Source organism: Choloepus didactylus, chromosome 5, assembly GCF_015220235.1.
Source record: "Choloepus didactylus isolate mChoDid1 chromosome 5, mChoDid1.pri, whole genome shotgun sequence".
In the NCBI taxonomy this organism is placed as follows: Eukaryota; Metazoa; Chordata; class Mammalia; order Pilosa; family Megalonychidae; genus Choloepus; species Choloepus didactylus.
The window spans coordinates 98,853,592-98,868,912 of NC_051311.1; the positions used below are offsets into that span (position 1 = coordinate 98,853,592).

A 15,321-nucleotide genomic window follows, 5' to 3' on the forward strand; every position below is an offset into this window, starting at 1 on the left:
CCCCAAAGCTGAAAGCAGTCTAATAGTTAAAGAGGTCCATCCACTCACTAATTCATCACATTAATTTATTATTATCAAGCATCTACTATGGGTTAGCCATCTTTTTGGTCTTTGGGGATATAGCAGTGAACATGATAAATGAAAATTCCTTACCCATACATCTAGTTGGAGAAGAAGGACTATATACAAAATTACAGAGGAAGAGGTACTGTATGTTAGATGACAATAAATTCTATGGAGAAAAATAAAGAAAGGCATCGGAAAAGGGAGTATCAGAAGGGTGGATGGCTTTCAGTATAAAATAGGTCAGTCACAGATGGCCTTGTGGCCTGAAAGAGTAAATTTAAGAACAATTATAGAGAGCAGGAATCTGAAATTTCTAGAGCAGCAGCATTACATATTCCACAGAATGGGAAGGTACACTGTTACTAGGAGATTGAGAATTATTTCTACCAATCCATAAAGGAAAATTCTTTAATGACAGTTGGCAACTTTCTGCTGAGGAAATAAAAATAATGTCAAATGTCAATCTAACAAGGAAAGGAAATCAACATTACTAGATATTTAAAATTGCCAGATACAGTGATGGGAAGGTAATAAATGTTACTTCATTTAATTATTACAAATAATCCCATGATGTATGTAAATATATGACTATTCTACTCCAGCCTCCACCTATTTTTTTTTTTTTTAACTATTTGGCTTTCATAAAGGATTTTAATTGAGAATGAGTTCTACTGAAAAAGTTATGAAATAATTAATTCCATACTATATTTCATACTACCTTTTATTAGAAAGCATTTTATTAGAAAGGATTTTTCTTAACCATGATGAAAATGCAGTATTACCCAGTCATATCCAGGTAGTAATCATAACCACATGAAAAGGATTAAATTCCAACTTTGTTTTGGTTGTATCTCTTGGGAATTAGAAGTCCTGGATAGCAAACTAAACAACTCAAAGAAAGAGGTGGCAGTTTTTTTTTCCCCATCTTTATTCAAAGTGGAAAATTTAAAATTTGTTAGGGAAATTAGACTGTAAGATAAAAAATGTAATTACATAAATGTTTTCAAAACTAAAATTAGGTTTTGAGACTGTAGTTTGGTACTGAGATATGGGGTCTAGAAAAGAGATGGAGCTCATCTCTTAGAGGCAGGAGAATATTATTAAATTAAATTAAATTATCTAGGTAACCCTTTCCCTGCTCCAGTTATGCCTTTCTGTGTAGACTTCTGTGTAATATTATTGTCTGGTGCTGATTTTAATCACTTGAATGTATCAGCCATCTTAGAGGTAAGTGTGAACTCAGAGTGCTGGTGAGACACTAACTAGACAAGACATGCTCGTGCCTTGGAATGTTCAGTTTCAAAGATATGTGACCAATGTTTCATGATGGAAAACCATATGAGATTTAAAGGGTCTTATGCTACACAATTGCAGCCCTAGAGAAAATAAATGAAATGAGAAAACTCCTGTTCTAAATTGCAGTATTAAGACAAATGTGCTATAATTCCAGAAAGTTAGATTTTACTTATAAGGAAGAATTTTTAAGTCTTTAATTAGTTAAAGTTGTTCAGAAAGCTTGTGAAAACAGTTACTAAGGAAAGAAGAATTGTGTGTGGACAGAGGACAAAACAAAGCAAAGCAAACAGTCTATTTATCCCTGTGAGCTAACTGAAAGTACACCATAGTGCCTTGATAGGTTAGCAAAAACAAAATGACCCCCAGTGGTTGGAGGTAAAACATGAGCTCTGCCTCTCTCAATCACCCTGTATCTTTAGAGTTTATCAGTGTCTGAATAAAATTATGAATGAATGAGATAATGAAAGCATGCATGCAAAAATGAAAAAAAAAAAGAGAATAAACATAATAGAGGGAGATTTAAATTGGAATTTTAAAGACAGTGGAGGAAATAACAAGCTATAAAGACAGATACCAAGAGTGGCATTGAATTAGCAAGAAATAATCAGGAAATACACAATTATCTCAGAAGAAACCAATAAAAAGATAAGAATAACAAAGTGAGGCACTCAGAATTTAAATTCTGGCCAGGTTATTGGTTTATTATGGGACTGTGAAAAAGTCACTAGCCTACTCCAGGCTTGGTTTCTTCATCTGTAAGATGGTTGAACTTGCTAATACCTAAATTCCTTTCAAATTGTGTTAAATGTCTGAAATGTCTATATTATGAACAACAACAACAAAACAAAGTAGCCTTAACACTTTAAGCAAAGGAGATATCAACTTATAGTTATCAACAGAAATTACCAGGATGCACCTAAAGAAAAAGTAAGTGGCCAGCATCTTTTAATACATGTCTTATCACATTACATCTATGCTTATAACCCTCCCTTCAATAAGTTCATTCAATAAATATTGAGGGTCTACTTTGTGCCAGACACTGCTCTAGGTTCTTGGGAATATAGCAGCAAACAAAGCAAAATCCCTGCCACTGCAGAGTTTACATTCCACTGGAGAAGAAAGATGGTATTCATAAGAAATAAATACAAATTTAGAGCATTCTGGGGTGGGAATTCACGACTGCAGACTTATTTAGAGAATGAGGTAAGGAGAGTCTTTCTATGGAGGTGAAATTTGAGTAGAAACCTGTACACAGGAGAGAGACTCAGAGGTATGCCCTGAGTGGGGTTGAGGCTAGCACATCCAAAGAACAGCCAGGCCAGGGCTAGGAGCGGAATGAGAAGGGGAACAGGTGTGGAAGGTGTCACGAGTGTGGGAGTAACTAATGAGGTGAGACGGGAATAAACCAGATTGTATAGGCCCTTGGAAAGAAATTTCTAATATATTCTGACTATGATGAGAATCTATAGGAGAGTTTGAGCTATGGAGAAACTTAGAAGAATATTTAGAAGAATATACTTTCTTCAGTACAGCTAATACTTAATAAACCATGCTTATAATTAAGAAATTAATTTCATTTAGTTTAAAACAGACTCAAAGAATGTCTACACATTTGCATAGAAACAAATTAGACAACTCACATTTTAAACTCCAAGTATCAAAAGTATTAAAAAAACAGTGATATATAAAATGGTTGTGCATCTAATAAACAATACCTTTGAGTTTATATATAGTCACTCCATATTAAAGCAGGCAATGAGTTTGACCCATTGGAAAAAGGGACTACTCAATTGTGCCCCAAGTCTCAATACTCCTGGGATTTCCCAGGCTCAGCATATTAGATAGTAATTCTATTCAACTTATTTTATGACTGGATAATCAACCAATATTACTGATACTCTCAGTTATACAACCCCCAAAACCCATTGTTTTTCATTGCACATTTCTAACTTCAAACTGAATACTGGGAGGAAAAATATTGGTAACTTGAATTTCTTCTTTAACTGAGTTCAATTGAATTAAGAGTGCAGGGTCATATATTAAGTAAAGGATCAATACACTAACTATAAAAGCCTATTCTTTCTAATGACAGAAGATAAAAAATATTACTTTAAAAATATTATCAAGAACCACATTTTAAAAGTTTTCCAAGTAAATCTTTAAGTTAATCTACAGGCTACAGCTGTAAAAATAAATATCTACACATTAGAACTAAATTAAAATTATTTCCACTATAGATTTAATTCTAGAAACAAAGCTCTATCTAAAATAACCCTCCATAAACTGGATGAAATCTCAATACACTGTAACAGTGGTTCACAGAGTGTTCAAGTATCAAAGCGCATTTTTAATATTAATATATGGCTATGACCTCTGTCACCCACATGAAGACAGTATTACTTTTCAGATCCACTTGTTGAGAAAGCACAAAACAAAACGCTATGAAATCAGAAAATTTAGAAAGGACATTTTTACTTATTAATATCACTCTTAGTAGTTATGGCTATGTCTATTGATTTGGCTGTGAGTCTATAAACAGAATTGCAGTCATATATAATGGCATATTTTTCAGCCCACAGATAATGCTTCACATATGTGGGTCAGTGGAACTCTAGCAATCTCTCAGCAAACTACTTAAAAGCTTCAGGTTTCTAAGTCCTAGAGTTCAGAGACTAGTAGAAGAGTTTTAAATTTGAACATAAATCTTGTTTTAAACTGAACTTCCGTATTTATCAATCACTTAAAAAATTACACTATATTTTCTTAAGTAGGATACACCTGTTTTTGAAGCTGATTGTTCACATTTCTTATTCCCAGTTACAGAGATCTTCACAAATAGCTTTAGGATACCTGCATATTTCTTTTCTTTTTAAAGTATATCTATATATTTTTAAAAAATCTCTTATTCAAGGAAATATAAAAATTCTTCTGGTTTATGAAATTCTAACTGAATTTAGATCACCAGAAACAGCATATTAATTACAATTACTGTTCAGTATTAATAAAAATTAGGGTATCTTAATCATATTTGTATTTTCCCTCTCTTCAATACTACATTTTCTCCATTCAGACAATGACTACTTCAAAAATTAGAAAATAAAAATGAGAATATTTAAGCAGTAAGATAGGGTTTACCTGGGGCTAGATTAAGAATTTGCCAGAAACAAAGTATGCATGGATGAACTATGATAATTGTATTATACATTCATCTCTCTGCTCTAGAAATGCTTTCCATTGACCAGGAAATATCCTAAGGTTTTTAATGACATATTCTGTCTGGAGGAGGATGAGACTGACAACATGATCTCGAAGGACTCTATTGCTATAGCTTTCTAGGATACCGTATCTGTTTGTGTTCAACACTCATCCCATAACACTGAGTATGAATATGAATTATATTTAATGAAATCATAGTTTTTAACTGACATAAGGGAGATTCTGATACTGGAACAAAACTTTCAATCTCATAACTCATAAAATAATAAACTTCTTTCTCACTTTGCCTTATATAATATGTTTTCTATTTTGAGTATTTTTAAGTGACTGTATCATTTTCTATTTTTTCCCCAAATTTCTAATGAAACAGTTCTCAATGAAATTTAATATTAGTTTTCTAAGGAGCCATGAACTTTATCACTCCCTAAAGTCCGCAAACACGATTAATATCAATGAATCATTTTCTTTTATTGAGAAAGGAATCACACTTACTGTGTAGCCCTCGGTATACTGAAAAGCAGCCCTGGAACTCTCCTCTGCTGTCGGACTCAGAGGCTTAGGGTCAGACATGGAACGCTGCATCATCTTGGCTGCCTTAGGACTTGCTGGGGGAACTTGCACCATATCTGGATGCAGAACTTTCTGTGGACTTACATCATCAGGGAGGGGTTTTTCATAAGGTACAAAGGCAGATTCTAAGACTTTTCCTGGTGAAAGTGGTGAAATGGGTGAATAAAGGACTTTTGGTGATTTGGGTGGGGAAGGAGCCAGCTGTAGTGTGGAATCTGCCCGAAGGTGAGATGAGTAACCGATCTCCAAAGGTGTTGGGCGTTTCTTGTCTTTGGGTGGAGAGGTGGCACTCAGATATTGGGGACTTTGTGTGTCTGAATCTGCTTCTGTTTGACATCCTAAACTATTCCCCTTGTAAGTCTTTTCAGGTGCTGAAATGTGTTTAATTATTTCGACCTTGGCATCCACGTGTGCCCGTATTGACGGTGTTCTTATGGTTCCCACAGGTTCAGTTTGTACGGATATCTCTGCTACTGTTTGAACTGCTATGCTGGAGACTTTGGAAAGGGGTTTTGTCTTGTCAGCCTCTGTGGTGCTATCACCATATTTCCCTACTCGAGATTTTCTCCTTGATCTACTAGGCATATCCCAATCATCCTGATCTTCATCATCAGTTTGGACACTTGTATCAACACTTTTTTTAGTTCTCCTTCTCCTATTTGCATAACTCCGATCTGCTGCATCTTCATCGTCAGTTTGTACTCCACTGTCCACTATCTTTTTAAAACATCGGGGATCATCTCCTATATTTTCTCCCATCTCATCATACTGTCCACGTACTTTGGCTCCAGAGCTTCTCTTTTTGGGTGGTTTTTCATCTTTTACAACAACATCCGTTAGAGGTATTTCTGAAACAGTACTCAGAATGCCAGGTGGAGCAATGTACTGAGTAACACCGTCAGACTGAACTGTGTACCATCCTTGACTCTGTGGTATTTCAATTGCTACAACAGCCGAAGCTGTGGTGGTTGCATCTTCAGTCGCCCAAAACTGACCTCCTTCTGGGGCCGCATACTGACCTTCCAAAATTGCCTGCTCTGTAGAGGTTTGGGGAGAGACAGTTCCAGAAGGGTCATAGTTATACTGATAGATCTGGCGAATCTTTTGCTCCTCTAGCTGCTGGTGAAGCTGCTGCTGCAGCTGTTGGATTTGCTCAAGCTGTAACTGTTGCTGAGCTAATGTCTCCTGCCTCATCATGAACTGGGCTTGCCGCTCTTCTTCTTGTTGATACAGAAGGTGCTGCTTCATAGACTGCAGCTCCTCCAGCTTTTTTTGAACAATGATCTTTTCTTGTTCTCGGAACCTTTGAATTTCTTGGCGTTCCCACTCCAATTCCTCAGCAAAGCGCTGTTGCTTAATTTTCTCCAGTTCCAAGAGCTCACGCTCCAAGTCTAACTGCTGCTGTTGTTTATCTTCTTCAGGGACAATTAACAGAGCACTTTCATCTTCCACCACTTCAGAAAATACTTCTGATGCTGTGGTTAAACTGGAAGCAGAGTCTATTGTCTCAGCAGTAAGAGTTTCCATAGTAATAGTTTGCAAACTGGCATTGATATCAATACCAGTTACTGCAATGTCCATTTCAGAGGCACCAGTTGTTAGGAAATATGATCTAGGCACTGGCTGACTCTGGTGCAGGGAAGATAACGAAGTTGCTGCATCAGTTGTGTGCCTACCAGACAAATCTCTCACAGTGGTGCTGAAAATGGAGCCAGGTTGTGTAGTGATAGCAAATGTAGAGGGTATTGGTGTTGCCACCGAAGAATAGACAACGCCATTAGATGACCTCAAAACACTCCCCACACCATACTGGGGTCCTGGAGGTGGAGTCATTCTTGCTGTGGAATACTGTGGGGTACTAATCCCAACACCTGAAATGACTTGTCGTGTTTCTGGATATGGACCTGTTGTCTTGCTTGAATAATCCATTACCTCACCTGAAACACAGGGCAGAGTTATAGTCCAGTTCCCAGAATGAATGATGCCTTTTGAGTTTGAAAGCCCTCTCATCTTGATGAACACAATGAATGGGACTGCATGCAAATCCACAGATTAACCTAATTAAAATGCGAATAAAAGCAATGTTGAACATGCAGGCACATGCAGGCGACTTTGAGCAGATAAATAAAAAATGAAGAAACAAAAGCGCACATGTACTCCAAAATACGTTGCCAAAACATCCAAAGAAATATTAAAAAAAAAACTGGTAAAGGGACATTTTCATCCTGAAATGAGATGAGGCACACCACAATGATATTTCAAGGAAAGGTCTGCTGCCACATCATACTGACCTGTAGTAATTCTTCCTGAAGTTAGATCTACTGCTGCATCAGTTCCTCCAGAATAATCAAAAGCATTCTTACTTTTATAGAAAAAATGTCCAGCTTCTGCTAAATTAGTGTCAGACATGGAGGGTTTCATTCCCCCAATTCCCCTATGACCAGATGGCCCTGTTCGATCATATTGATAGTGGTCATCTCTATAACCAAAACGGTCCTCGGGAAGAGTAGTTGCAGGCTGTTGTGCTGTGCAGCTCCTTCCAAAAGGTAACTTATAAACCACATCACAGCACACAGCTCTTCTTCCTGCAGTCAGATCAACAGGTTTTTCATCATCTTCTATTATTTTGGTCACCACACTTGATGAAGGCTCGTCCACTGTAACAACAGTTCTGTGAGACTTTGCGGTACTGAGATCCACTACTTCCCCATCACTGACCCCCTGTGATGTGGCACTATCAGTCCATCCATTTGTGACACCAACAGGAGGTACTGTGACAGCCTTCGTAATAGCCAAGGTCACTGCATGTGCTGGAGTACCTACAGATAAGTTTATTGGTGCTTCTTCCCTAAGCGTGGGAATGGCCTGGCTACCTGGTATCCTGTATGTGGGCTCAGCATACTTTGATGTAGTAAGTTGGAGTGGTGTTGTTACTGCATATTCTATACCCACTAGGCTTTCCGTCCCTGTGGTGTAACTTGCACTAGCTGTACACGTGACAACGGTCACTGTTTCACTGACCAGAGGTACTGGGGTCACTACTGATGTAGTTGCACTGAGATTTATAATAGAGGGTTGGACAGTACTAATTTGTCTCCCACAAATTTCACTTGTTGTGGTCTGCCTTTTCACATCCATTGTAGAAGCAGAAAGATCCATACATTGTTCAGTTACTTTAACTTCTTTTGATACTGTACGCAGATCAATGACATCACCAACAAGTTGCAACTTTGCATTTTCCTTATACTGATACTTCTCTATATGTAGGGTATCTAGAGCAAGAGGCTCTGAAGGAATTGATATAGAGACACTGCTGGGACCAACACCAGGAAATGTACTTCTGGCTGCTGAAACCTCAGCTTTGGGAACTTCAGTTGTGAGAGATTGTGTAACTGAAGTCAGGGCTGCTTGAAGTGAAGACAATGTTGTGACAGGAAGAGAAGAAAATGTCTCTAAAGATCCTGCAAAGTACAGGCTCTGCTCTGAAGAACTTGGGATTTCTGCAGCTGTCATAGGAGAAACTACAGAAAACACTGATTCAATAGAAACCAGATCTTTAGGGGGCGATCCTAGGGGCCAACTAGTAATTGCTTGACTAGCTGAAGAATCTGTTGGAGTCCCAGGTTCAGACGGCAAGGTGATAACAACGTAAGTCTCCATGAGGGATTTGGAATATCTTGGTGAGGACTTATTAGAGTGTGGAGAAAGTGGGGAAGTAGGGGAAGGTAATTTATAATCTGCCGATGTCACTAAATTCAATGTCATACTTGAAGTTAAAGATAAACCTGTTGGTTTGGGGTGTGTATCTGTTGATTTTTGTGTAGTTACTGGAAGCTGAGGAACTGCTGGTTTAGGGGCAATTGGAGGTTTGCCTGGCTCATGCCTATGTGTAAATACAAGTCCAGATGGAATTGAAGATGGTTTAGGAGGAACAGGAGGAGGTTCAGGGGTGCATATTTTTGTTCCAGGTAATCCATTAATCCTTGGAACAGCTGTGGTCTCCACAGCTGTAACAGTATCAGCAGGAGGGGTAGATGCAGTAGCTAGAGTCACTGGCACTGTAACTGTAACCTTTTTTTTAGGGTAAATAGTCGGTTTTGGTGAAGTTGGTGGAGGAAGTGGTGGGGGAGGAGGTGGAGGTGGAGGTGGTGGTGGTGGAGGAGGAGGAGGAGAGGGAGGGGGAGGAGGTTGGACTGATACGTCCAAAGAAGAACTTCGGAAGAATGGACGAGTTTTAGTTGGAAGAAAAGAAACAGGAGGACTGCCAGATGGTAACTGAGATGCAGGTTTTGCTTGACCAAAGACCTCTTCAGATACAAAGCATGTAGTTGAAACCTGCTCAGTCATTGGAAGAGCTGTAGCAGAAGGTGGTTGATCAAACACAGTTTCAGATATGCTAATTTTTGTTAGTTCAGCTTCAGGCTCCTTCCTTTTATCTCTGTAAGCTTCCAAAATTTCCAGAATAACTCCATTCCCACTTTCCTTCTTGGCTGTCTTCATTGGATCTTTTTCAGGTATAGATAAGTCAGTGATAACAGTGTCAGCAGCAGGCCCCTCGGGTTTAGTTCCTACAGATGCTATGGCAGGTGCCATACCAGATAAGGAAATCACAATATGATCAGCACTGGCTCTACTATCTGGTGAGCTAGCCTGATCTAAAGATATATTTATTTCATCTGGATAGTCTATCATGGTGCCTGGAAAATAAGTTGATGATGTTTCCTCAGAATCTTCAAATTTAGTTATGTCAACTGGCTCTGTATAAAGTGTGGTTATGCTATCTCGGGTAGTAATAGGTGAGGAGCTATCTGTGGTACAAACTGAAGAAACAGATGATGTCAGAGAAGGTGTGTCAGATGGTAGAACAGATGCAGCACTTTCTGAAGGCTCTGAGTAGGTCAAAATCAATGATTCATGGGCAATTATCTCTTGAATTTCTCTTGTATAATCAGTTACATATTCATCCTCAATTTCTTCTGTTGAAAAATGTTGGGTTATTTTAACATCTGGGATAGAAAGTGTTGCACTGCTGGTAGAATCTGTAAGAGATGCTCCTGAGAGAACGCTTGATGTCAAAGACGCATCGGGCACCCTGTCAAAATCCATTGTGGATTCTGTCACATCATCCCCTAGGAGGGGCTGGGTTGGACTGGCTTCAGGCGTTAATTGCATCTGTTGCTTCTTCATGAGTTCTTCATAGGCAGCATCAGCATCCAATAATTTTTTTTCTTCACTGCTAGAAGTTACCATACTACCCAGATCCACTATCTCGTGGCTTTCCGGGATGATATAAGAGCTTGAAACAATGTCTTCTTGAGGCACAACAGAATGTAAGCTCTCTAACTCATAAAACTCTTTCTGGAGGTCTGTAATTTTCTGCATAGGATCTTCATAAATCTGTTCTGGGAGTCTTATTTTTTGCTCTCTCCCTCTCTGCTGCATAAATCCATTTTCTTCATCTTGTCTTATTAGCAGACTGCTATCTACTGATCCATTGTATGTGTCCTCTACTAAAGATTCGTAAATATAATCCTCTATTAACATCCCACCATACAAGGGCTCTTTTTCGAACACTTCATCTCGTTCATTTGCAGCTGAAAAAGCTTTATATTTGTGGGATTTATGCATCATTTCTTCATATATCTCTTCAGCACTTTTTAATGCTTTTGGACCACCTTCTTTCTGCATAATAGATTGCTCATCTGTTGGTGAGTATAAAGACACAGCTGTGGGCAATTTATAAACTTTCCGTACTTCTATTATTTTTTCTGGGCTTATTTCAAAACCCTCTGGGTCTGATTCTATGCTAGGTGAATATTCAGAACAAGAAGAGCGGTGGAGCTCCTCCATTTCTGCAGCCTGGCGTAATTCTTCTGTTGGCGACGCATCTTCAATGGGAGAGAGATTACTGGGTGGTGTCTTTGGCCTTTCCCTTCTTCTCTGAGCTCGAAGTTCATCTTTGTCTTTCTTTGATTTTTTACTAGAACTCTTTCTCTGTTGCTGTTCTAACTCCCGTTGCTTCTCTTGCTCCTTTAATAATTCTTCTTCCTCTCTCAATTCTTCTTCCTCTGAAGAATCTTCAATAGTAGGTAAAAGAGGGCCATGTGATCGGTGACGAGCTTTGCGTTGCTGTTTGCTCTCTCCTTTTTTGTGACTTGGGCTGCTGTCACTATCCTCATCAAGTGATGACACTGATGTAGGAGACGTACCAGGAGTGAAGCTGGAAGCATGAAGGCTAGAAGAACCTTCCCCTCTTGACCTATCTTCTGGTGAATCGGTCAGGCTTTCCATTTCTAATTCTGGCTCTTCATCAAAATACAAAGCTGTTTTCTTCTGTGATGACTCTGCAGAATACTTATCTGCTATCGTGCTGTTGAGTTCAATTGTTTTAAATCGACGTAGCCCTCCTCCTCCAGCAATTGCAAGTTCTTCATTCTCCTGACTTTTGGTTTCTCTGTATTTAAGTTCAGGACTTTCGTCAAATGTCTCATCATCTTCATCATGCCATGAATGGCGTCTCCCTGCATCTTCATCAAAGCTAGTACTACTTTTACGAGTCAGTCGCCTGTGCTTCCCTGCTGTTACTTTTCCTTTCCCTTTTGTTTCTTCCTTCTTCTGGCTGTCTATACTACTACTAATCTCTTTGAGCTGGTTCTTAATAACATCACCATCCTCAGAGCCTGAAGCATCTTCGTCAGCACTCATTTCTCTGATTTGTTTTCGAATGAAGTCCTCCTCTTCACCTGATCCTTGACTATCTTCCGGTTTATACTCATCGCTGCTTGATGAACCAACACTAGTTCTCCGTTTTCTTTGTGGAACAGGTGAGTTCTCACTTTCACTACTGTCTTCAACTGAATCATAAGACGGTCTTCTGGTAACTATGCCATCGACAAATTCAGACTTTTCTTTCTGTTCTTTTCTGGAAAGAATGTCTTGTTGACCATCTTTTATTAAATGGTCTTTTTTTTCTTCTTGACTCTCTTTGCGCTCCTCTTCTGAAATAGAAGTTTCCATTGTTTCAGGAAAACTCTGAGTTTTCTGTTGGTCCTTAGGCTGCTCAGGAGTAACCACACAGGGTTCTGTTTGCTTTTCTGGCTGTTCATCAACACATGTACTAGTCTGAGCTTCCAAAATGGACAAGACAGTACTCTCTAACTTAGCTAAATCTGTGGGACTGGCAGGGCTACTTTCTTGTGAAAAGGAATGCTTTTTGAGTCCCTTAAGCAAATCCTTTTCATCACCTGGAATAAGAGTTGGAATTTCACCAAGTGAACTTGATACTCCATCGGAAGAATAACCTGTGTCACTCAGACCTTGTGGGCTTTTCAGCTGCTGAGAACTTGAGATGTCTGATTTGTCATCTTCCTTTTCCTAGCGGAGGAAAAGATACAGGAAAACTTAACATGGTTAAACTAAGAAGTTGGCCTATCATTTAACTTCCAAATAACTATTAAGAACTAAGGAATAATTATGGGATTTTTTTCCAACTATACACCAGTATTTTTAAAAAAAAACCTTGAATATGTACAAAAATTGAAACTAGTTGATATATATTGATTAAGACTAGTCTTTGTTTAACCTAAGTTTAATTTAAATGCTAATTCTCAATAACATCTGATTTTATTCCATCAGTACTCTATTCCTTTTCATTTCGATATTGTTTTCATTCAAAAATATGACTACCTTTCAAGTACATTTACTTTGGGATAGAAGTCAAATTGTGAAGTAAAAATTTAATGATAATTTTTCCATTACCATAATTAATATTTTTGGATTATTAGATCAGGCAAAGTCCATGAAAAAAAAATCAGAAGATGGGCTTATGGGCTTTGTGTCTGGCTACAGTTGGTATGGGATTTTGGAAATTTTACTTAACCAAAATGAACAAAGTAACATGGCCATAATGATTTTTGCCCCATCTACCTCAATAGATTTCTGGGAAACTTAAGCAAGTCACTGATTTAAAAACAAATGTTTTGAAAACTCTAAAACCCTATGTGTGTGTGTGTGTGTGTGTGTGTGTGTGTGTGTGTGCGTGTAATGCTGTTAAAATTATTATATCGATGGGAATGAATGTTTAGAAACTGAACTTCCAAAAACTTATGCAATAATTGGTCTGAATCACTTCAGCTAAAGAGAAAATTCCAGTTGTTAGTTTTGTAGAACTGTAATCAAATTTACCTTCAACATCCCACCTTAAAGTTATTTCACAAATATCATTAATAAATATCTTCTGATATTCAAGATACTTGGAGAATTACTTATCTTCACATTATTTAAAAAATGGCTCCCTTCAAGCAGTACTACAGCTAACTTTTCCTGAGAGGAAGCACGAGTATACAGGCTGCTGGGAGGAGGCAGCAGAAACATGGGGTAGGTACCCCACAGCCCTAACCTCCCGGCCTTCCTTGGGCTGCAAAGAGGCCACGATAACAACTTTGATTCAAGAATCAGAGAGGCTTTAACTGAAAATGTTAAACATAGAGATTGCTTGCATGAATCCTATTTAAAATGCCTGTGATGCCGCAGAAAATGAATTCCAACTGATCCAGTTAGATTCCATATTGAGAGGAGAAGATCACAGTAGCCTCATAGTCCCATGGAATGAAGGAATCAGAGGAAGAGTTGTACCACGCACGACCTGCTACATCTGACTCTGGCCTAAGAGGCCACCTTGATTCCATGGAGTCTGTATCTTGAATTCTCTCAATATGTTCAGTGGGTGTGAGGGTGTGGAATCCTCTCACCTATCAATTGCCCAACTGAACTGATTGATGCCAGGTTGCACAACAAATTGGCAAAAAATGTGTTCTTTTTACACTTTTTTTTTCTTTGTCTTTTACTTTCTTTTGTCTGTCTTCTTTGTTTTTCACCTACAGAGTTCTCTAATATAAGAGTTGTTGACTTGAAATCCATTTTATTTTCATTTCAATAAAAATTGTTACTGCTTATAGTTAAAGATATACCTTGAGCACATTATAGGGTAAAATGCTTTTGCTGAATTCACAACATGACTCGATTTAAAACGATAGTTCTGACATATTCCTGCCAACTTTAGTGAAGAGCATAATGCCTTCTCTTTGGTTTACCCAGAATTAATTGTCCCGGGACATTGTGGATGTCTTTTCAGGACAGGATTACTTATCTACAGTTGTGAGACTACGGTGGCATGACTGATAGGTCTCAGCTCACTTTGGCTCCTTTCTCTTAAGAGCAAAACATCAAAGAGGCAAGCATAGGTGAAGTGGCTTTCCGAGAAAACCTTTCTGGATTGTCATAGTGAGGGATGTTTCCATTTGTTCTCATGCTAATGGCAGAGCATATTTATTGAATTCAATATGCTTTCTACATCCTTTCCTGTCTGTCTTTTTTTACTCTAGCCTCACCTACCCTTCACTGAAACACAGTAAACACCGTCACCACAGTGGGGGATACCTAAGCTCCTTGTTGAAAAGAGGTCCCAAAAATGATCTTTCATAATAAAATTCTGCTAATCTCATTTGTATTCTTTATTTTGTGCTTACATATATTCCAAAACATAACAATGTACTAAGACTTTACACAGAGGGAGGAAATGTAACTCTTGTTGTAGAATAACAATTCATTGACAATAATAAAAGAGAAATTGTTTTACACAACAGAATCTGAAGGTTGTACTGACATTTCACAAAAGTATATTAGGACCAGACAAACATAAAGAAACAAAGGAAATTAAAAGACATTAGACAGAAGGTTACTACATATAAAAATAAAAATGCCTACCCTAAACCTCTTTTATGCATCCTTTAACCATGTGTTCATGCTTTTGTTCTCCTCTGTTGCTATGTTCTACCCACTTTTCCCTTCTGTCACTCATTTCCTCATCTTTTCTCTAAACTCCTCACAAGATTCAACCATTGTTTACATAAAGTGATATTTTGATGCCTTCTTTCCATAAATGACTTTTCCTTTTCCATATTTGAGGTGGCAAAAGTCTGCACAGATTTTGCTCTATAGGCTGTTGTGTCTAAGAAAAAAAATGTTTGGATTGTTAATAAGGAAATCAAGTGAGCTGGTCAAAGGACATTTGACTGAATTATTTTGCCGTGAGTAAACCATGATGCCATCTTTCTCACACTAACTGGCTTAGGTGTAAAATCCACTGGCAGAGTTAAGTGTCCTTCTGATGCT

At 38.2% G+C, this 15,321-nt stretch overlaps 1 protein-coding gene across 2 annotated transcripts in view; it reads right to left on the reverse strand.

Moving 5' to 3' along the window:
• The window catches only part of PCLO (piccolo presynaptic cytomatrix protein), a 460,751-nt gene that overhangs the window by 229,941 nt on the left and 215,489 nt on the right, over positions 1–15,321 (reverse strand). For both annotated transcript variants that reach the window (XM_037836537.1, XM_037836536.1), the window contains exons 5-6: positions 7,440–12,522; positions 5,071–7,085 (exon numbers count right to left, since the gene is read on the reverse strand). In XM_037836537.1, coding sequence (XP_037692465.1) covers positions 5,071–7,085; positions 7,440–12,522 — 7,098 coding nt within the window. The remainder of the gene's footprint in view (positions 1–5,070; positions 7,086–7,439; positions 12,523–15,321) is intronic.